The following is a 22648-nucleotide window of genomic DNA, read 5'->3' on the forward strand; positions in this document are numbered from 1 at the left end:
CGGTGCGGGAAAGAGGTTGCTCGGCGGGCCAATCAGAAGGCGGGCGGAGGCGGCCAATGGCGCGCCGGGGACTAGCCGAGGCGGGCGAATCAGGGGCGTGGGCGGGCGTCGGGGGGCGTGGCCTAACCGCTTAACCAATGGAGGAGGCCGGCGGGCAACCCACCCCCGAGACACCGCCCGCTGTCCAGCTGTGGCCCAGCTGTGCCAGCGGCTCGCGGGGAAGAAGTGGGCAGCGCCCGCCGCGCGTGCGTCCACCCTCCTCCCACTGCGCCTGCGCGGGCCACGCGCATCCGCTCCAGGGACCTGCGCTCCAGAAAAGTTACAGCAAACTTTCTAGCCCGCTTCGCCCGCCCCTTCTCCGGGCCAGACCCGCCCCCCTGTGGAGCCGGGAATTCCGAGGGGCGGAGCGCGGGCCGAGATGGGGAGTGTGGGGGCATTCAGAGGACCCTGGAGACGGAGGCGTGCAGAAGCGCAGTCCCGGGGCGGAGGTGGCTTCGCGCCCTTAGCCCTCCCGGACGGCCCGTTACCTTCTCCGTTGTCCCGATGGGAAACTGAGGCCCTGAGCAAGAGGCACACGCGGGGGGAGGCCAAAAGAGCGGCCTGAGGCGAAGGGAAAACAAAGGGAGAGTCACGGACAGACGAGGAGGGGGGGACGGGCACACACAGATCCTGGGAGACCCTACTGAGGCGCGGGGCCAGGCACTGGGGGGTTCGCAGGCTGGACAGGGGGAGAAGACCGGGAAGCGCGAACGGGGGGGGGGGGTGGCGTGGGGGGACGGGCGGGGGAGGGGGCTGGGGAAAGCCCGAGGGAGGAGGAGAAGGAGGGAGGAACTTCCCAAAGTTGCAAAACATGGCTACCTTGCCTGCCGAGCCGAGCGCGGGGCCGGCTGCAGGGGGGGAGGCGGTGGCCGCGGCGGCGGCCGAAGAGGAGGAGGAGGAAGCGCGCCAGCTCCTGCAGACGCTGCAGGCGGCCGAGGGTGAGGCGGCGGCGGCGGCCGGGGCCGGGGCGGGCGACGCGGCGGCGGGAGCGGAGGGCCCGGGGTCCCCGGGCGTTCCCGGGTCGCCCCTCGAGGCCGCTGCCGAGCCGCCCACGGGCCTCCGCTTCTCGCCGGAGCAGGTGGCGTGCGTCTGCGAGGCGCTGCTCCAGGCGGGCCACGCCGGCCGCCTGAGCCGCTTCCTGGGAGCGCTGCCCCCGGCCGAGCGCCTACGTGGCAGCGACCCGGTGCTGCGCGCCCGGGCCCTGGTGGCCTTCCAGCGGGGCGAGTACGCCGAGCTGTACCGGCTGCTGGAGAGCCGCCCCTTCCCCGCGGCCCACCACGCCTTCCTGCAGGACCTCTACCTGCGCGCGCGCTACCACGAGGCCGAGCGGGCCCGCGGCCGCGCGCTGGGCGCCGTGGACAAGTACCGGCTGCGGAAGAAGTTCCCGCTGCCCAAGACCATCTGGGACGGCGAGGAGACCGTCTACTGCTTCAAGGAGCGCTCCCGCGCCGCGCTCAAGGCCTGCTACCGCGGCAACCGCTACCCCACGCCGGACGAGAAGCGCCGCCTGGCCGCGCTCACCGGCCTCTCGCTCACGCAGGTCAGCAACTGGTTCAAGAACCGGCGGCAGCGCGACCGGACCGGGGGCGGCGGCGGCGCGCCCTGCAAGAGGTGAGGGGACCCGGGCAGCGCGGGGCCCGCTCCCCCGGGAGCCTGCTGCCCACCAGCCCCCTCCTGGAGCCGGCGCCAACTCCTCCGGCGCCTCCCGCTCACGCCCTCCCTCCGGCGCCCGCCGGGCGGGAGGGACAGTGCGGATGCCACGGGCACACGTCCCGGCCGCTTCTCCCTCTGCTCCACTCAGGACCCCATCCTGGATCCCCATCCGAGTAGGCTAGGCTGGGAGACAGTGAGAAAAGGGGGCTCCGGGAAAGAGGGAGGGGCCTTTGTTCCCGCACCCGGCTTCGGCTTCGGGGCTTCTTTCTGGCCGCTGCGCTGCCCGGTCCTGCCCCGACCCCGGCTTTCTCACTCATCCTTCCCCGCCCCCCCCCCGCCCCCTCCGGGGCCCAAACGGCGTGGTCGGTCGTCTGTCTTTGTTGTGAAACGTGAACCTTCCCCAGCTCCGGTTTCCCTGTAACCCAAGCCCTTCCCCTCCCACCCAGCACGCCAGCCTCTCCCTCCCTCCCGCCTCTGACGCCCTGGGAGGGCACCGAGGGCCGAGCTGGCGGCCACCTCCCGGCTCTCCGCAGCCTTCGGGCTGCTTTCAGTCTGACCCCGGACCGGCAGCCTGGGTGCTCCCTGCTCTGGCCTCCTCACTCCGGATTCGGGCAGCTTTGGCTTTTATGCAGTGATGCCCTTGCAGAGCTTGCAGAGGCTCTGCCCATGGGGTCCTTAGGTGGTCTCAGAGAGGAGGCTTCATCCTCCCCCACCAGCATCCCCCCATTGTTCCCAAAAGTTTGGGCTGGGAAAGATGGGGAGGCTCCTGCAGCTCTGTGCGGGCAGCTGGCTGGCCCGTGGGGGGACCAGCATTCAGGGCCGCCGCTCACAATCCTCTCTCTGCACAGCGAGTCTGACGGGAACCCCGCCACTGAGGATGAGTCCAGCCGCAGCCCTGAGGACCTGGAGAGGGGGGTGGCTCCAGTGGCGGCAGCGGAGGCCCCTGCCCAGGGCTCCATATTCCTGGCTGGGGCCGCCCCGCCTGCGCCATGTCCTGCCTCCTCCTCCATCCTGGTGAATGGGAGTTTCCTGGCCGCCAGCAGCTCACCAGCCGTGCTTCTCAACGGGAGTCCCGTCATCATCAACAGCCTGGCCCTGGGGGAAGCCTCCGGCCTGGGCCCCCTGCTGCTCACAGGGGGTGGGGGCGCCCCGCCACCACAGCCTAGCCCCACGGGGCCCAGCGAGGGCAAGGCCTCCTTGGTCCTGGACCCTCAGACCGGGGAGGTTCGACTGGAGGAAGCTCAGCCTGAGGCCCCGGAGACCAAGGGGCCCCCGGTGGCGGCTGCGTTGGGACCGCCTGGAGAGGAGGTGCCAGCGCCTCTGCCCCAGGTGGTGCCTGGGCCCCCGCCGGCTGCCGCCTTTCCTCTGCCCCCAGGCCCAGTGGCTTCTGTGGCTGCTCCCCAAGTGGTGCCCCTTTCCCCACCCCCTGGGTACCCTGCAGGCCTGGGCCCCACCTCCCCGCTATTGAATCTGCCCCAGGTGGTGCCCACCTCCCAGGTGGTGACTCTGCCACAAGCTGTGGGGCCACTGCAGCTGTTGGCAGCTGGGCCAGGCAGCCCCGTGAAGGTGGCGGCTGCAGCGGGCCCTGCTAATGTGCATCTGATAAACTCCGGGGTGGGCGTGACGGCCCTGCAGCTGCCTCCGGCCACGGCCCCAGGTACCCCTTCTGCCTCCGTCCAGCCTGGGTTGGGGGGGTGGTTGTCTCAGGGAGGAAGAGTGCTGTTGGTGGGCTTGGGTTAGGGTAGCTCATCCCTGTTATGTCCCAGAACCCCTTTGTGCCAGGTCGTAGGGAGGCTCAAACCACCCAGACTTAATCCCACTCCGAGGGGATCGGTTTGCCTCTGGCTAATCTCCCTCCTCTCGCCTTCCAGCAGCTTAACTGCCACCTCTGCTCCCGGCCAGCAGCCCCCTCTAACCCTGTGCCTCCGCGTCTCTCCCCACAGGAAACTTCCTCCTGGCCAACCCCGTGTCTGGCAGCCCCATCGTGACGGGTGTGGCCGTGCAGCAGGGCAAGATCATCCTCACTGCCACCTTCCCCACCAGCATGCTGGTCTCCCAGGTCCTGCCGCCCGCCCCCAGCCTGGCCCTGCCCCTGAAGCCAGACGCGGCCATCTCAGTGCCCGAAGGAGCCCTCCCCGTGGCCCCCAGCCCCGCTCTCCCAGAGGCCCACGCCCTCGGCGCCCTTTCTGCCCAGCAGCTGCCACAGCCACCAGCTGCCCCTGCCGCCACCATTGCTGCCAGCCTGCCCTTCTCCCCAGACTCCTCCTGCCTCCTGGCTGGCTTCCCGGCGCCCCCACCCGAAGGCCTCATGCTGTCACCTGCAGCCGTGCCCATCTGGCCTTCGGGCCTGGAACTGAGCACAGGCACAGAGGGGCTGCTAGAAGCGGAGAAGGGGCTGGGGACACAGGCCCCCCACGCTGTGCTGAGGCTCCCGGACCCTGACCCCGAGGGGCTGCTCCTGGGGGCCACAGCAGGGGGCGAGGTGCAGGAGGGGCTGGAAGCTGAGACCAAGGTCCTGACCCAGCTGCAGTCGGTGCCCGTGGAAGAGCCCCTGGAACTGTGACCCGCCAGGCCTCTCGCCTCTCCGGACAATGGTGCTTGAGATCCAGGACAGCTGGGAGCAGGGAACCTTTCAGGAACAGTTGTTGATCTGAAGGTTCCACATACACTACACCCTCTCCCGGCTGCTTAACCTCCAGGCCCTGGACGTGCGGGGCTCACCTCTGTCCACGGGCACCGTCCCTCTGGATGGGAAGCCGCCTCTGTTACAGCCCTTCCTCATTCTGCCCCATATATGTGGGGAGATCTGGGGGGTCCTGACTCAGGGGCTCTGCCCCCCTTGACCTGGTACGAGCCGTGAGCTGAAAACCCTGCAGAATGGCTGGATTTGCAACCCCCTTGAGCCCTCTCCCTATCACTCCTGAAAACACTATTAATAGCTCCTCTGACCTCCAGAGTTCTCAGAACAGCCTGGAAATCTGGTGGAGGACGGGCAGTGCTGGCCCGGGGACGGACAGCCTCCCAGCTGGGCTCTTCCAGCTGCAGCACGATGCAGGTGTGGGGAGGCCTGGGCGGGGTTCCCCTTCATGGCGTCCAGCCCCAGACCAAAGATCCCCTCCCCCGAGGGGCAGCCTTGACCCCCGTGTCTAGTTTGTATCCTAAATCTTTATTTTTCTAGGACATGTTATGCCTACATTTCATTAAAATAAAGTTAACAGGCAACTAAAAGCTCCAGGAGTTTGGGTTACTTTCCAAACAACTTTCCCAAAGCAAAACAGCCACACAAAACCCAATTCCAGATTCTGGCTTTCTGATCCCTGCGCCCTGAGGGGCCAGGGTGGCAATCAGGTTTGTGGTGCGGAGGGAGAGTGTTTCCTTTCAAACTGCGGCCCCGGGGCCTCCAGATCCAGGTGGAAGGCGCGCCCCCAGGGCTGCTGGAGCGGGGGCAGGGGTGCGGGTGGGGGTGAGGGGGGGGGGACCAGGGCCGCCTGCCTAGTCTCCCTTGCTGGTAACAAGGGTTCCACTTTATTTTGTTGGCAACAATAAATAACCTATAAATAGAACAGGGGAGGGAGGAGTAGGATAAGGTGAGAATGAACGGGGTTGAAACCATTTGATTCTGGGGTAGACAAAGGCAGGTCAGAGGGGAGTCCCAGCTCCTCAGCTTCTCCCTCATTTCATCCAGAGCTTCCTTCCCCGGGGAAGAAAGGAGCTGCGAGAAGGGCAGAGCTCCGCTGCCCACATAAAGGCAAACACACAAACCCTGCGGTCAATAAGCCCCCTCCCAGCCTGGGAACTGGCCAAGGAGACCTGCCCAGCAGGGTGAGGCCCAGGAGGGGGCAACCTCTTCCTCACTGGCTCAAGGTTTCCAACGGGTCGCGGTCGCGGAGCAGCAGGTGGGGAGGAGAGGTGAAGTGGTTACGGCTCATCTGTGGCGAGAAGGCAGCTGAGCGGCGGGCTGTGAGGCACCCTGGGCCCGGTCCGCCAGCAGCTGGTAGAAGGGCTTGGGCACCCCCCAGTCCTCATCCTCGCTGCTGGAGCTTTCCTGCTTCACAATCCGATTGTGCTGGCGGCTGAACCTTCGCGCTTTGATGCTGGGGGGAGAGGCAGTGGGCGGGCGGTGCCTCACCACAGTGCTCCGGCCCGCAGCGGCCAGGGCCTGAGCTGGAAGGGAGGCAGGGCTTTCCCTGGCCCCACAGGGCGGGGAGCCCCTGGCCCGGTCTATATAACGGGACTCCATAGGGGCACTTTGCTGAAGCCCCACACTCCTGTCAGTCTCTGCACACTGAGGGCCAGCTGGGAAACAGGCAGGTGAAGAGGAGGTGGTTTCCAGAAGCAGGGGGTGAAGAGGGAGGGGGCCAAGTGAAAGGGGAGACCCAGTTTCCTGCTTCCTGCTCTGAGAAATGCCCTGCGGCAGAGAGGGCAAAGGAAATTTAGGGCAGTGGGGCCAATCCCAATTAAGGTACTTGTCCTTCTAAGCTCCAAGGTAGAGCACCTTTCAACCTGTCACCCCAAATATTTCATAAAAGTTTGCAACATCCAAACTCTCTCCCCAGGAAGCTCCCAGCCTGTTTCCAATCTCACGAAACTCAAGGCTCTGACAGCCACGCCGGGGGAGGCGTGGAGGGAGGCCCTCCGCTCCAGCAGGCCGCTGGGCTGCTCACCTGTACGGTCTCCGCTCCTGCTCCGTCATCTCCCGCCAGAGCTGGGCCAGCTGTTTGGTGGCAGTTGTGGATGCAGTGCCCGGGCAGGCTCTGGGACAGGAGGGAGGCGGTAAGGGGAGGCCTGTGTGGGCAGAGACCCAGCTCTGACCTGACCCGTGCCCTCCTGGGTTAGATACCTTGAAAGGACCCTATTACACACCCTGGAGCTGAGGCATCAAAAGGGGGCGCTGACTAAATGGTTGTTGGAAAGACGCCCCCTGTATCCACTGCTCCCAATACCAGCCCTGCATCTTCCGGTAAGGCACCAGCTCTTCTCCCCTGTGGCTGGGGGGCCTCCCACCCCCCGGCTTCAGGCTGGCAATGATGGGTTCTGGGTTGGGCTCCTGATCTACCAAGTCGGACCCAAGAACTTTGTCTTGCAATCTTAGGAGTGAGGAGCTCTCCTCCCACAAGGCTGCTAGGATGGGGCTAGGACATCATGAGCCTGGACCTTCCAGGACTGGCCTTGCCCAGCCGGCCCCCCCCTGCCTGAGGCGGAAGCCATCTGGAGAGAGTGACACCAAGAAAGGGACAAGGACTCCAGACAGCACCTTGTGGGCGCTTGGGCCCACATCGGCACCTAATCTACCCCTGTCTTTTTTTGGGTTATGTAAGCCATTTTCTGGGGGAATGTGTGGCTGAGGACAGTGCCCATGGGTCAGCTAGCAGCGGGCAACATGCTCTGAGAGGCGGGCAGCCAAAGAGGACCCACCGGATGTACTGCTTCCGGTTCATCCTACAGAACATGATGAAGCCATTGACACACTTCTTCTTTGGCTGCGTGGAGCAGGGGGCTTTCTTGTTCTTGAGCTTCACGGGGCGGCCGTCTGCCCGGGCCCTCCTGCCCTTCCTCCTGGCAGCGGGCAAGGCGGACGCCCGCCGGGTGGGGGTCCATGTGCGGTCTCCATCCTCGTCGCTGGCGGACTTTGGGTCCGCAGGGTTGTCCTGGGTGGGGGCAGAGAGATGAGAGCTGGCAGGAGAAGCGGGACCCACCTCAATGGCTGTCCCCCTCACCTGCTGCCTCCACACCAGCTCGGTGTCCATGTCGGTGACCAGGCCCTCAGAACTGTCCTCACTCAGCGAGAGGTGGCCCAGTGACGCCGAGGACAGGCACAGGCTGTGGGAGTCACAAAGGTCTTCGGGGAGCTCGGCGGGTGTGCCCTGGGAGGGGATGTGAGCAGACATCCGTGTCCCTTCATGCTCCAGCTCACTGCTTTCCTAGGAAATGAGCGTGAGAAACGTATCAGATTCAAGACCGCCTCATCCAAACACCCTCTGGACATTCAAACAAATGTTCCCAAGTTCCCTCAGGGGTCAGAGGGGGACTCTATTGGGCTCAGCTCTTCTGCCTAATTTGGGGGCAATATCTCTTAATCTCATCAGTTACCGCCTCGCCTGGTAGCCATGATGTCCCGGGCATCAGTGTCATCTACAGACCAGTCTCACTGCATGTCTTGCAGGGCTGAGAAGCACCTAGCACAGTGCCTGGCACTTACTGAAGCCTCCGCTAAGGGCATCTATTTCCCTACTACTCCCATTCAACTGCTCATTGAGGCATGCCCCCCGCCCACACACGCTGGAGGAAGAATGTTTTGGGGACCAGGGTGAGGGCTGCCCCTTTGTCAGATGGACAGCGAACCCCAGGAGCAGACGGTGGTGACAGAGGTCAGGGTGGGGCTTGGGAGGAAGCTCTTTCCAACTGGGGATTCCTGAGGTTGCTCATCTATTTTCTGTCAAAATGGGGGCCCCAGAGACGCTGGTTTCATAGGGCAGTTGTAATATTATGTGGGGTCTTTTATGGGCACCTAGCAGTTTAAAAAAAAAAAAGTGTATTTTTATTGATTTTTAGAGAGAGGAAGGGAGTGGGATAGAGAGAAACATCAATTGTGAGAGAGAATCATTGATCGGCTGCCTCCTGCACGCCCCCTACTGGGGACCAGCCCACAACCTGAGCATGTGCCCTGACCAGGAATTGAAACTCAACCTCCTGGTTTGTGGGCTGATGCTCAACCACTGAGCCACACCAGCCAGGCCCTGACAGCCTTTTAGCTCTCATCCCTTTTGTCTAGTTCATTCCAAGTGCCCAGCATGGGGTGGGCGCCTGGTGGCCAACAGTGAACATTCAAAGGATGAGCAGATGAGTCTCTGGAAACGTTGAAGGGATGGATGAGTGAATTGAGCAGGTGAGTGACTCATGGAAAGCAGGACGGCCGTTCCTGTGGATGGAGGGGTGGAGAGATGCCTACCTTCTCCAGTGGGACGTCCAGCCCGCAGGCAGAAGGTGAAGACACAGGATCTAAGAAAACTTCTTCAAAGAGAGCTGTCCGGGAGGGAAGCCAGAGGTTGGTATGAAAATGGCTCCCTCATGGCACCAGGGCTCTGTGCCACTCCCTAGGTTTCGGGATCTCCTCCGCCATATTCAAATCTAGCTCCCAGGCCGCTCCCTGGGGCCACCTCCACCCTAGGCAGAGGGAGTTGGTCTCTGCTGCAGGCTTGTGGAGCCTCCTGCTCCCCACGCTGGCCTGGGGCTCCCCACATTCCACTAGGCTAGGGGCTCTTCGAGGCAGGACCGGACAGCATTCCTCCCTGGGCATCCAGCACTGCCCAGCACAAGGCTGCACACTTACTCGGTGGGCATCACCGTGTGTTTTCTGAATGAACCAAGGGTCAGGTCCAGCCCTGCATGCTCACCTTGGGTCAGGTAGTCGCTGCCGTCCTCCAAGAACTGTTCTGTCAGCAGTTTCCCTGGGGAGCTGAAGAGGGAAGGACTGAGACCTAGGATCTCGCTCGGTTGGCCCGTCGCACTCCAGTTGTCAATCTGGGGAGGCCCCAAGGCCAGTGGGCTTCCTGAAAAGGAAACATCAAGCTTGGCATGTGGTCACAGATTGCCCTCTGCCCCAGCTGGCTTTGAGGAGGTGGTGCCAGACACTGGGGAAAGATGACTGTCAACTGCTCATTTTGAGTGCTTGGTGAAGGAAATTAAAAAGGCACAATGCCTGTCATTCTACCAGGGAGGGCAAAACAATAAAAATAAAATCTATAATAATAAAAGCATAATATGCTAATTAGACCGGATGGCCTTCTGGATGACCTTCCAGATGAAGCTGGGGCTGCGAGGGAAGCCCGGGTCCCGGTGCCAGCGGGAAGCCGGGCCGGCAGCCGGGGGAAGGAAGGCCCACTTTTGCACGAATTTCGTGTATCGGGCCTCTAGTCAGTATCGTAATGTGACAGATCTGACAGAATGATTGCACTACCTGGAGCTGTGTTAAGAAGAACTCTGAGCCGAAACCGGTTTGGCTCAATGGTAGAGAATCGGTCTGCGGACTGAAAGGTCCCAGATTCGAATCAGGTCAAGGGCATGTACCTGAGTTGTGGGCACATCCCCAGTAGGGGGTGTGCAAGAGGCAGCTGGTCGATGTTTCTCTCTCATCGACGTTTCTAGCTCTCTATCTCTCTCCCTTCCTCTCTGTGAAAAATCAATAAAATATATATTTTTTTTAAAAAAAGAAGAAGAACTCTGAGGTAGTGTCTGGGATCACCAGAAGCAGTGATGCTTGATTAACAATATCTGCCATGGCAACCAATGGCTAGTGACTGTGTGCTTGCCATTCCTGTGCTTAGCGGACATCTAGTCACCTTCCCACTTTCCCCCTTCTACTGAAAGCCTCAGAAGGCAGGTACCAAGAAGGCCCCACACCAGCCTGCAAGGAAGAGAGACAGAGTTCCAGTCACCATCAGGGCTGCCCTCTGGGGTCCAGGCAGGAAGCCAAGGGTCTGGGGCGTCCTTGTCCATCTCCTCACTGGAATCGTAGAACACCAGCTCGTACCTGCAAGAGGTGGAATTCAAGAGGCAGAGCCGGAGCCCTGGGCTGGGAATTGCTGTGCCCCTGAGTGAGCTGTCTCCCCGTTGGGTAGCTCAGTGTTGCCCACTGTGAGGTAAGACAGGGATCGCTCCATGCTGGCTGCTGGGGAGAGCTGGGGGCAGCAAGTTTAGTCAGCTTGAGGCGCTGTCCTCATAGAGCTTCAAGGTTTGTGAGGAGAGACAGCTGTAATGAGGCACTGACCACACAGTGATGGGGGTTGGGGAGGTCAGGCAGGTGGGCAGGGCCGGAGGGAGGGTAGCGCTGAGCTTGGCCTGAAGGAGGTAGAGTTTTCCAAGTAGATGAGGGGACCAGGTTTGCTGGGAAGAGGGATGGGAGTACGAAGAGCCCAGAGGGGGCAAGGGCATGGCTCCCAGGGGGAGGGGGGAGTATTTGCAGGTGTTAAAGGTAAGTTTCATGGATGAGGGGCAGGAGAGGGTGCTGGCAAGGTGAGCTGAGGCCAGAGAAGTTCTCAAATGCCCATGAAGATATTTGGGCTCGGAGGGAGGGCGTTAAGCCACAAACTGACATGGTCAAAGTTTGTGTGACTAGTAAGGATGGCTTAGAAGGGTGAGACAGGAGACAGGGATACCGGTGAGAGGCTGGGGCCCATCTCTCCTTCGAGCTTATGATGCCTGTGGAAAGCTAGGCCCACAGCAGTGCTCATGGCACAGCCACCATCAGGTGTAAATCAGCCTCATTTCCCACTGCCCCTCAGCCATTCAGGACCAAACAAAGTCTCCTCCACCTAGAGCCCTCGGCTCTTCCTTACTTGGGATACGGCTGTGTTCTGTAGAGAAAACAGGTCTTCTCGGCCTCTTGCTGGGTCCGGAAGGCAGGGGAAGGCGCATCATCCTGGACATTGTGTTTGCCTGAGGAGGCAATTTAGGATGATCACTCCTCTGTCTGGAATGGAGTCCAGACTCACGGATGCAGGGATGAAGAGGTGCCAGGGTCTGCCACAGCCTCCCTCCCCCACCCTAGGCAAAACCTCAAGCTTTGGGACCTCTGCATGAGGCTCAGGGGCCACCCAAATCAGCACTGGGTTTCTGGAACTCCACTCCTTTAAAAGAAGGTGTAAGGAAGATAAGATCCTTAAGTGGAATAATGGCGATGAAGATGATAATAGCCAACAAATACAGAGAGCTTACCATGGCCAGCACAGTTGTAAGTATTCTACATACTAGTCACTGACCCTTTGTGAAAGAGTACCATTATTACCCCCATTTTACAGTTAAGTAAACTGAGGCATTGAGCTATTAAGTAACTTGCCCAAAGCCACATAACTAGCCAAACTGGGAAGCCCTCCCTCCCCAGGTAGGCCAGGCGCCTCCTCTGGGGCCCTCACACTCCCTGGACAACCCCAGGAGGCTGGGACCACTCTGGACCATCAGTGATAGTGTGTGACTCCTTCACTGGACTGTCCCAGCACCCAGCACATGGCCTGGCTGAGGCGGTGCTTAGAGAGTAAGGGCTGAATGAACAGGTGGACTGGCTCAGGCCATGTCTTCCCTTGCCCACTTTCTCGCCTGACTCTGCTGAGTGAGCCATCACGCCTTTTGAAGCTGGTACAGAGACAGGGAGTCCCTAGAGTTCTGCCACTTGCAGCCCTCACACAAGGGTGGCACTGACTCTGTTCCGCCCTCACACCCACAGCAGATCCTGAAGGGAACAGAAAACTGGGAAAGAGACCATAGCTGTATGGGGTGAGAGGCGTTGACAACCCATCTAACCAGGGCTGTGTCTGGATGTTGGGGATGCCTAATAAGGGGTGTACAAGTGCCTGGCTAAATGAATGGTGAGACCAGCTTGAATGTCACAGTAACGCTGTTCTTAGCCACATCCAGCAATGTCAGCCAGGACCTTCCTCCATTTCTATCACCTTAAGGCAAAGACAATGCAGCATCTTGGAGGAGTGCCGGCCCCTTCGCGTTTCCTCCCCTCTGGTCTGGGGGAGGGGTCACCTGCATCTTGGGCTTGTCCAGGGCCAGACAGCAACAAGGGTTCTGGGCCTCCTGGATAAGCCTGGGTCCTTAGTTACAGGCCATAGTCTGACATTCTCTTCCCTTGCTAATAGGCTGGAATCATCTTGCCAGATCAGAAAAAAGATGGAAGCCCCGCTTGCACCTCAGACCACGGAAACCCGACCTTCTGATGTGAGACACAGGCACAGGCACTTTTTAAGGCAAGTGGATGATTCAGATGTGCAGCCAGGGCTGAAATCACTGACTAGGTCCAACTCCCATTTCAAAGGCATGGAAACCGAGGCCCGCAAAAGGGAGAGGACATGTCGAAAGGCTGAGGCTGGACCCAGGACACTGGTCTTTCACTCTTAGGTCTCTCCTCCCTGCTGTGCATGCTCCCTGATTCTCTGGCCGGGGGTGGGTGACTGGCCATAAAGACAATAAACGCTGACAGTAGCTTCCCTTCACTGGGAACTGGCATATGCCTCTCCACTTAAGCATTGCTTAAGTGATACATTTTCAGGCTCCTAATCCTCATGACCTCCCTGTGGCAGGCACTGCAATTTCCAGATGAGGAGGATGAGGCTCAGAGGACAGTGCACCCCCGCCTCAGAGCTAGTAAGAAGTGGAGCCAGAAATTGAACCCAGGCGTGTCTGACTCTGAAGCCTCGTTAGGGGCTCAGGATTGCTGACTGGGCCTCCGAGGGGTATGACGACCCCAGAGAAGGAGCCCCACTTCCATCTGAACCCAACTTCCTGTCTGCCTCCACTGACAGCTTGTACCTGATGCTCGGGTCAGCTTCTTCTTCCTAGGTTTCCGACAGGTTCCCCCAAAGCCCGACTGACAAGAGTGTGGGCAGCCGGATGGGGTGACGTGTCTCTGCCTTGCTGAGCCCACAGTGGCGTTCCGGCCCAGCCCTGCACAGGACAAAGAAGGAGAGAGGTCGTGTCCTCCCAAATCCTCCCTTCCAGACAATGCCTCCCAGTGAAGGCAGGGCACGGGTGGTCCGCCCCAGTCCACGGGAGGAGATCAGACTTGGCTGAGGCTGCAGTCAGACAAAGGTGCAGGGCGAACACTGGGGCTTCCCCAGGCCATTCTGGGCCTTGGCAGAGGGAAGACAGACTCAGTGCTTCCCAAACTGGCCCCCATTTCCCCCACCCCAAACCAATTCCTCCTCCCACCTTCCTCAAGACAGCGAGGGTTCCACCACCCATCCTGGTCACTAGGTCTCCCTCAGCCTCTCAGTTCTTCCCCGTTAACATCTCCCAGATGTTCCCTCTTCTGTCTACACTCAGCTGTCATGCCAGATGGAGCTGCATTGTCTCCTGACTGGACCATTCCTGAACGTATGTTCACTGATATCTCCCTGACTCTAGTTTCTCACCTAATAACCAATCCTCCACACTAAATGTTGGGGACCTCTTTCTGAAAAACAAAACAAAAACAACAACAAAAACCCTGCAGCCCAGCCGAGTGTGGCTCAGTGGTTGAGCATCAACCCAGGAACCAAGAGGTCACTGGTTCGATTCCTGGCCAGGGTACATGTCCAGGTTTTTGGCTCGGTCCTCAGTAGGGGGCATGGAGGAGGCAGCTGATCAATTATTCTCTCTCATCATTGATGTTTCTATCTTTCTTCCTCTCCCTTCCTCTCTGAATCAATAAAAAATATACTTAAAATATGTCAAAGATGGCTCATTGGATAGAGCGTCAGCCTCCGGGCTGAAAGGTCCCAGGTTCGATTCCGGTCAAGGGCATGTACCTTGGTTGCGGGCACATCCCCAGGAGGGGGTGTGCAGGAGGCAGCTGATGGATGTTTCTCTCTCATGGATGTTTCTGACTCTCTATCTCTCTCCTTTCCTCTCTGTAAAAAATAAATAAAATATATTAAAAAATAAAATAAAATATGTCAAAGATCTTCACAGAGAACATTAAAAAAACAAAATAAAACAAAACAAAACAAAAACAAAAAAACCAACCCTGCAAAAACCTGATCCTGGCTGCCCTGGCTGAAAGTCCATCAGTAAGTCCATCCTCATCTCCCGCCTCAGGCAGGTGCTCGAAGCCCTTCTGGCTCTTGTTTCTTCCTCTTTCCTACCCTTCTTGCCTGTGTATGTTCTACACCAGCAATGCCAGCACCCAGCACATCCAGTACTGGATGACTGGCGTGTTCTAGGCTTTGGGCAACAATGCTCTCTTCTTGTATTAACTCATTTAGTCTTCACGACAAACACAGGAGGGAAGTACTAGACTTAGTCCCGTTTTGCAGAGGAGGAAACAGAAGCACAGAGAGGCTATGGAAACGTGTATCTAAGTCAGGATCTGGCTCAAGAGCCTGCACTTGTCCTTCCAATGTTACATGGCCCCTCAACCACACCCATCTGCTTGGCGGTCCCCGAACATTCCACACATGTCTTCTCATGCCTGCACGCTCTTGCTCAGATTGTTTCTTCAACTTGGCAGGGCTCCCCCTTCTACTGTCCTCAAAGGCCCAGCGCCAAGACCCCTCCCCCCTCAGTCTTCCCAGGCACCCTCCTCTGACTGTGCCCCTGTGCGAGGCTGTGTGATCCTGGAGGGCCTGGGATGGCTGAAGGCACTCAGGGTCCCTGACAGCAGGACAATGCTTACGTAGCAGGCCCTGGGAAACAGACTTACCCCCAGCTCCACCTTCCCCATTGATGGCGTGGAATTTGAGCAAAGCCTTGGCCACATCGATGTGCCTCTGGAGGTACTGAATGTAGTGCAGGATGTACTGCAGAATCTCCTTCTGCCCATCAAAGAAAGACGGGGTTACGCACAAGAGAGGGGGCCCGAGACAACGAGAAGCTGCCAGAGACCAGCGGCAGAAAGGCTCCAGGACCCCAATCCCCACCCCAACAATTCCTCCATTCACAGACACGTTCCTATTTTGCTCTTTAGTTCTCATTGTGGCTCAGCAAGGTAGCGATACAAGTAAGGAAACTGAGGCTCAGAGTGTCACAGCATTTACGAAGGTTACAGAGAGGACATGGCCAGGCTGGGATCTAAACCCAGGTCCAGTTTTGCACACACTGTTCAGCTTCCCACCCCGGCCCTTTGCACACGCTGCTTTGTCTTTCTGCAAAGCCTTCCTCTTCTTCCCACATACTCCCTCCCCGGCATCTCCTCCTTTGAGCTTCCAGAAGCTTTCCCTCCTTCCCCACCCCTCTCGCCCACGCTGGGTCAGAGGTCCCTCCTAGGCACTCTTATAACACCCTGGGCCTGATTCCACCAAGGCACTTGCCACACTGTCTTATAATTATCTGTTTACACATCATTCTCTTCCACTGACCTTGGATTAGCTGAGGGTAGAGACTGTAACTAGTTGATTTCTATATCTCAGGCACACAGAACCGAGAGGTGGCTCAGCCAATGACTGCTGAAGCAGTGAATCTCCCCCACAGCACCAAGTGCGAAGGCTCCTGCCCACCAGGCATCACCCGTCCGGCCACAAAACATTGATTTGTATGGGCATCGGTATTAGTATTGGTATTGGCATTGAAGCTACTCCTGCCCTAGCCAGTTTGGCTCAGTGGTAGAGCATCAGCCTGCAGACCAAATGGTACCGGGTTCAATTCTGGTCAAGGGCACTTACCTTGGTTGTATGGTCCTACCCTGGCTAGGGCACCTGCAGGAGGCTACCAATTGATGTATTTCTCTCACATCAATGTTTCTCTCTATCTTTCCCTCTCTCTTCCACTCTCCCTAAAAATCAGTGGAAAAATCTCTTCTGGTGAGGATTAACAAAATAAACAAAAAAAGACTACTTCCCACTAAGGGCCAAGCATGTAAGGAGGACCTAGACATATTTTTGTTTTCCTTCATGGAACTTACCCTATAGTGAGGACAGTAGTTATTAATAAACTCATAAATCATACAAAATTATCATTAAGTATCTATATATATAAAAGCCTAAGCAACTATTACAGCCAGTTGACCGAACAACAGGTTGACCGGTTGCTGTGATGTGCAATAACCACCAGGAGGCAGGTGCCCAATGACAACCTCCTGCAGCAGGCCAACTTCCCTCAGTCCCTCCTCCAGGCCAGCCAGCTCTGATCAGGACTGGGCCAGGCCGAGGGACCCCACCTATGCATGAATTCGTGCACTGGGCCTCTAGTTATGAATAAAAGAGTATAGCAAGGGATTCTGCAATTAAACTTAGATGTCCAGAAAGTCCCCTTGGAAGCAGCAGCATTTAAATTGAGACCTGAAGAATGAAGAAGTTAGCCTCATCAAGACATGAGGGAAGAATATTAATAAGTATTTTTTAAAAATATATTTTATTGATTTTTTACAGAGAGGAGGAGAGAGGGATAGAGAGCTAGAAACATCAATGAGAGAGAAACATCGACCAGCTGCCTCTTGCACACCCCCTACCAGGGATGTGCCCGCAACCAATGTACATGCCCTTGACCGGAATAGAACTCGGGACCCTTCAGTCCACAGACCGACGCTCTACCACTGAGCCAAACCGGTTTTGGCAATAAGTATTTTTTGGATCGTACTGGACCCCTAAGAATAACAATAAAGCCATTAGTAGTAATCTTCCAAACCCAAACATGGTCTCTAGAGGGGACTTATGTGAAACCGTTCCATAAAACATGATACAGCAGACACTGAAATTATTTAACCTGATTCACGAAAGGAAGCTATGATCTAACTAAGGAATACATGTGACATAAGCAAGGGACTATTACTTTGGAAGGGCCTGGTTCCAATCTGCCACTTCCTGGCTGTTTACTGGGAGCAGTTGTTTTACTTCTTTGAGCCTCAGTTTACTGATCTGTGCAATGGGGATGAGATGCTCTCTCAGGCTCAGGGGATTATCATTAGGAGTAAATAAATTAGTGTGTGTGAAATTGCCAACACAGAGCCTGATATGTTAGTTGCCTAATAAATGTTTAGTTGATGACAAGGAGAGTACTTTCAGTAAGTTCTCAGGGGATTAAATGAGAACCTTTTCTAACTTTTTATAACTAGACCAGGGTTTTTTTCCAGAGCAGATACTAAGTTTTTATCTTAGTATCTCCAACACCAGGATTGGCACAAGTTGGGCACTCATTAAGCTGAAGTCTTTGTAAACCGTAAAGTAATATAAAATGTTACTTATTATTACTAGTATAAAGGTTTTATGCAGGAAGGTATTGGGCCTCATCTCTGATTTCAGGACAGAGGCTCAGCAATTAAAATTTCTTTTGGGAACTGCACCAAAGGTTCAAATACCAGAGATCTTCGGAGGATAAGATGCAACTTCCTCAACAGATGAAATTCATTCATTCATTCATTCATTCATTCATTCATTCAATGAACATCTATTGAGCACTGATTGACAGAATGGTTGAGGATGTGGACCTTTGGAAAGAGACACATCTGCCTCTCTCTCACTGCCTCTCTCCTCTGCACAATATGACCACTCTGTGCTTCAGTTTCCTCAAACCAAAAAATGAGCATAAACATATGCATCTCAAAAAAGCCTTGTGGGGAGGATTAAGTAAGAAAATGTACATAAAACATTTGGCATTCAGGGTCTGACACCTAGAACTCTCAGTCCATTGGGATCAATTGTTCAATGGTTATTATCTGCTCTATGCTAGGCCCTGTGGGGTAATGGGGATAGAGATTTATCTATTATGGTCCTTGCCATCCGAGAACTCTTCACGTAAAGGGGATAGGAGATACGAAAACAAGCAGTAATATGCTGAAGGCTTTGGTGGCCAGAGGAAGAAGCTACAGCATCATACAGGGCAGGGGGCTCTTAACCAGCCAGAATGGTGCGTTAGGGTGTCACAGATCTAACCTACAGTCTGTCTCAGACGCAGGAGAGGCCACACATGATGGCCCACATTAGTTCCCCAAGCAGCAGACTGAGCAGGTCACATAGCCCTGAGGAACTGTGATGTACTTTAAGCAGACTGCTCAAGTGTGAAGTTTGGGGACTGACAGGAACTCAGGTTGTATGTGGAGCAGGGTCCCAGGACTGAACTTAAGGAAGGATGAAGATGGGGAAGATGGGGCTTATTAAAGTAGTAGAAAGTAGGCTGAGGCCTGGGGAGAATTCCATGAGGAGATGTGGCCATCTGGTCAGTGATAAAATTAGGCCTGTCCCCTGACGACAAGGTCATTCCTCCAGAGCAGGGACCGTGTCCCAGACATCTCTGCCCTTCCTGCCAAGACCTTAGGACAGCCTCTGTGTAGCAAATACTCCAATGACTGACAGAGGACAAAACCCCTCCAGTATTTTTGAGCACCATAGTGTTCTGTGTAATGCCTCTCCCCAAATCATCCATGTCCTCGTCCCCAGAACCCGTGATTGTGTTGCCTTCTATGACAAAGGGGACTTGGCAGATGTGCTGGATGTGACTGAATTAGGACCGTCAGGTGGAGAGGTTATTCTGGATTATCTCAGTGGGCCCAGGAGATAATCACAAGGGTTTCTTAAAAGCTAGAGGCAGGAAGGTCAAAGGCAGAGAAGGTGAAATGACAACGGAAGCAGAGAGAGAGAAGAGGAGATTTGAAAATACGACTCTTCTGGCTCTGGAGGGGCTGTGAGCCAAGGGACATAGGTGACCTCTAGAAGTTGGCAAAGGAAAGAAAACACGTTCTCCCTTGGAGCCTCCAAGAACCAAGTCTGCTGACACCCTGCCTTTAGACCAGTGAGACTAATTTTGGATTTCTGACCTCCACAACTGTAGGAGAATAAACTTGTGTTGGTTTAAACCAGTAAATTTGTGGTAATTGGTTACAGTAGCAACAAGAAACTAATATAAGGCCCTAGCCATCTTGGTTCAGTGGACAGAGTGTCAGCCTGTGGACCAAAGGGTCCTGGGTTTGATTCCGGTCAAGGGCATGTACCTGGGTTGCAGGATCCTCCCTGGTCAGGGCACATGGAGGGGGTAACCAATGTATGTGTTTCTCTCACATCGATATTTATCTGTCTTTCCCTCTCTTTTCCACTCTTTCTAAGAGATCAATGGGAAAATATCCTCGGGTAAGGATTAACAACAAAAATAATAATAAAATAAAATAAAATAAAATAAGCACCCACAACTGAGAGATATTTAGGGGGAGAAGCAACATGACTAGGGATTGATGGAATGTGGCAGACAGGGAGAAGCTTAGGGGTGGGATTTGGCAAATCTTTCCAAAACACCTGCTCCTCTGACCCTCTCTGGAGGCAAGTAGCATGCTCTAGCTGGGACCAGCTACTCCTGTGTTCAAAGCTTTATCTTCCTGCCAAATTCTGAGTTCTCAGAGGATGAGGACTGGGTCTCAAATTTCTTTCCCTCTCCTTGTCATAATCATAAAAGCTCTGACACCCAATTTCTTGGATCACATGATCTCACACATCTAGAGGAAATAATGAACAGCATAAACAGACCCAGAGAAAGAGAACCAGCGATCAGACTCTCAAACCTCAGAGGGAAAGTAAGGGAGGAGGGGGGTAAGGGGAAGAGATCAACCAAGGACTTAAGTGCATACATATGGGCCTAGCCAGTGGCCATGGACAACAGGGGTTGAGGGGGACATATCTAGGGAGGGGTTTGGGATGGGAATGGGGGAATAAGGACAATTATGTGAGACCATAATCAATAAAAAAAATAAAATAAAATAAAAACTGGGGGGAAAAAAAAGCTCTGACACCCAATAATCTTTCCATAAAATGGCTGCTGAATGAATAGATAAATGACTGACCGAGATAAACTATAGCAAGAAAACATCACACCAAGCCTTCAGGATCTCCGAGTCTCCCAATAAGTTGTTCCCCCTGGGAGTGGGGTGTTAGCTCAGCACCATCTACATTAATTGAATAGCCAATGGGGACACGCAGAGAAGCTTTGTCTGTTTCTATCGGGTGGAGATGATACCCACAGGTCACAGAACAGGGAGGGAACTGACACTTATTCAGGGCCTGTCATGGTTATTACGTCATTTTGGCTTCACAATATCTCTGGGTAGAAGGAGTTATCTTTATTCACTTTACAGCTGAGAAACACAAAGCGTGACAGGCTGATAACCTGCGTGACCTGCCCAGGGTTCTGCAGTTATGGGGCTGAGGGCTCAAACCCAAAGCAATGACCTCTACCTGGCTCCTTGCCTATTTTCCCCTCCCAGCTCCTCCTGCCTCCTTTGTGAGAAAGAATCTTGCAGTCATGTGCTCAGACTCCCAGGAATTCCCAGTCCCATCTCAGTGCTGTCACTGAAAGAGTCTGTCTACTAGTAGGTTTCTCAGGACAAGGGAAGTTAACCAGCTTACCGACATTTTAAAATCTACCTTCCAAATCCACCTCCACTCCGGTCCACGTACCTTAGTAAGCTTCTTGGTCTTTGGGGCCAGCGGTAGCAGCAATGCCAATTCATGGAGCTTGCTGGTGTGGTTTTTTCTTTGCTTCCTGTTTTGGGACAAAAACAGTTTTTTTGTTTTGTTTTTTAAAAATATATTTTATTGATTTTTTTCAACATTAATAATCTTGTTTTTAATATATTTTATTGATTTTTTTACAGAGAAGAAGGGAGAGGGATAGAGAGTTAGAAACATCAATCAGCTGCCTCCTGCACACCTCCCACTGGGGATGTGTCTGCAACCAATGTATATGCCCTTGACCAGAATCGAACCCAGGACCCTTCAGTCCACAGGCCGACGCTCTATCCACTGAGCCAAACCAGTTTCGGCTATTTTATTGATTTTTTACAGAGAGGAAGGAAGAGGGATAGAGAGTTAAAAACAGCGATGAGAGAGAAACATCAATCAGCTGCCTCCTGCACACTCCCTACTTGGTATGTGCCCACAACCAAGGTACATGCCCTTGAATGGAATCGAACCTGGGACCCTTGAGTCCGCAGGCTGAAGCTCTATCCACTGAGCCAAACCGATTAGGGCCAAAAACAGGTTTTGATTAGGACATCCAAAATGGAATTTGGTATCTGAATCCAAAACCTCCTGTCTCATTGTTCCTCATCTCAGGGATGTCCTCCACCCCAGGCACCTGAGACAGAGTGCTGGGCATCATCTGGACAGCATCCCTAAACCCCTGTCCAATCAGTCACCAAATCTTGTCCATTCCTCCTCTGATCCCTTCTCTCCATCCCTGCAGTTCCTGGCTTAGGCCATTTACTGACATACTAATGGTCTCCCAGCTTCCCACCTGTCCTCCTCCACTCCATACTGTCTAGTAGAATCAGAATGATCTTTCTGAAATACGAATCTGACCGTAGTTTTCGCATCTGTGCAACGGTTATGAGGATATTCATTCAGGGTCAGAAGATTAGCAACAGGACTAAATAAATTAGAGCGTGTGAAATCGCCCAGCACAGAACCTGACATATTAGTTGTTTAATGGGTGCTTCAAATCTCTCAATGCCATCCTATTATTAAGGATCAAGTTTAAACCCTCAACATTTGGGGGGTGGGCACACCATGCAATATACAGAAGTTATGACATAGAAACCCATGCCTGAAACCTATATGCTCATGTTGACCAATGCCATCCCAATCAATTTAATAAATATTTTAACACAAAAACTCTCAATGTGGCTTACAATACCCCTCATGGGCTGGCCTGGCTGGCCATTCTTTTACTTCCTTTGGTTCTCTCCCATTGTCTGACTCTAACTCCACAGGAAGGTGAGGTATCTTAGCTATGGTCTCCCAGACTCAGGGTTCATGATCTCTGACCCCTGACCTGGGCTGAGAGCTGCATCTAGAACAGGGTCTGGTACCTAGAACAGGGCCTGCTACACTGCAGGAACTCAGTGCATGTTTGCTAAATGAATGATTAAAAAAAGGCATGCCCTAGTTCAGTGATCGGCAAACCGAGAGCCACATGCGGCTCTTTGGCCCCTTGAGTGTTCTAACGCCCTTTCTTCAAAATAGACTCGCCCAGGCCAAACACCGACTTCTGCGCCTGGGCCACAAAGTTTCAATCGCACTGTACGTGAGCGGCCGCACGTGGTATTTAGCTGGTTCGGCTCAGTGGCTAGTGTCAGCCCACAGACTAAAGGGTTGTGGGTTCAATTCCAGTCAAGGGCACGTACCTTGGTTGCAGGCCCTAGCCTCCTGGTCAGGGCATGTTTGGGAGGCAAACATGCCCTTCCTTTCCACTTCCTTTCCACTTCCTCTCCCCTTCCTTTCCACTCTTTCTAAATATCAATGGAAAAAATATTATCTGGTGAGGATTAACAACAAAAGGGCATGAAAGCAGTTGACTCCTGGGCAGATGAAGAACTTCTGGGATCTAATCCCTGAATTAATAATTCATAATATGCCCACATACACACCCCATACCCTCTCCTAACAGATGGAGACACAAAGACATTGGAGCCTGTCTCCTAAATTACACACATATGCCATTGCTTTTGCTACTCCTTCAGGCATGCCCAAACACCTGTCTCCATCAATCTTTTCTTTTTTCT

At 54.9% G+C, this 22648-nt stretch overlaps 2 protein-coding genes across 2 annotated transcripts; one reads left to right on the forward strand and one right to left on the reverse strand.

Annotated features, from left to right (window-relative positions):
- The first annotated feature begins 782 nt into the window (after positions 1-782).
- SIX5 (SIX homeobox 5) lies at positions 783-4911 on the forward strand. The gene is made up of 3 exons (XM_036416430.2): positions 783-1650; positions 2541-3349; positions 3636-4911. Exons 1-3 carry the CDS (start codon positions 851-853, stop codon positions 4253-4255), a joined length of 2229 nt encoding a protein of 742 aa, XP_036272323.1. The 5' UTR covers positions 783-850; the 3' UTR covers positions 4256-4911.
- A 503-nt stretch (positions 4912-5414) lies between these two features.
- On the reverse strand, positions 5415-20636 carry MEIOSIN (meiosis initiator; the record flags this gene model as incomplete). Its single annotated transcript, XM_045573692.1, has 13 exons — positions 5415-5786; positions 6357-6446; positions 7108-7340; positions 7410-7613; positions 8642-8715; positions 9087-9242; positions 10128-10222; positions 11028-11127; positions 11910-11917; positions 12065-12137; positions 13003-13137; positions 14873-14984; positions 20544-20636. Coding segments are annotated over 13 exons (1542 nt in total), but the record flags the coding sequence as incomplete, so codon positions are not given.
- Between the last annotated feature and the right edge of the window lie 2012 nt (positions 20637-22648).

Source organism: Pipistrellus kuhlii, unplaced genomic scaffold (assembly GCF_014108245.1).
Source record: "Pipistrellus kuhlii isolate mPipKuh1 unplaced genomic scaffold, mPipKuh1.p scaffold_m20_p_55, whole genome shotgun sequence".
NCBI classification, from domain to species: domain Eukaryota; kingdom Metazoa; phylum Chordata; class Mammalia; order Chiroptera; family Vespertilionidae; genus Pipistrellus; species Pipistrellus kuhlii.

Excerpts from the sequence above, each read along its gene's own strand:
- SIX5 (XM_036416430.2), top strand. The coding sequence starts at position 851 with ATGGCTACCTTGCCTGCCGAGCCGAGCGCGGGGCCGGCTGCAGGGGGG. Across the intron at positions 1,651-2,540 it reads GGCGGCGCGCCCTGCAAGAG|CGAGTCTGACGGGAACCCCG; the intron begins GTGAGGGGACCC and ends CTCTCTGCACAG. Across the intron at positions 3,350-3,635 it reads GCCTCCGGCCACGGCCCCAG|GAAACTTCCTCCTGGCCAAC; the intron begins GTACCCCTTCTG and ends CTCTCCCCACAG.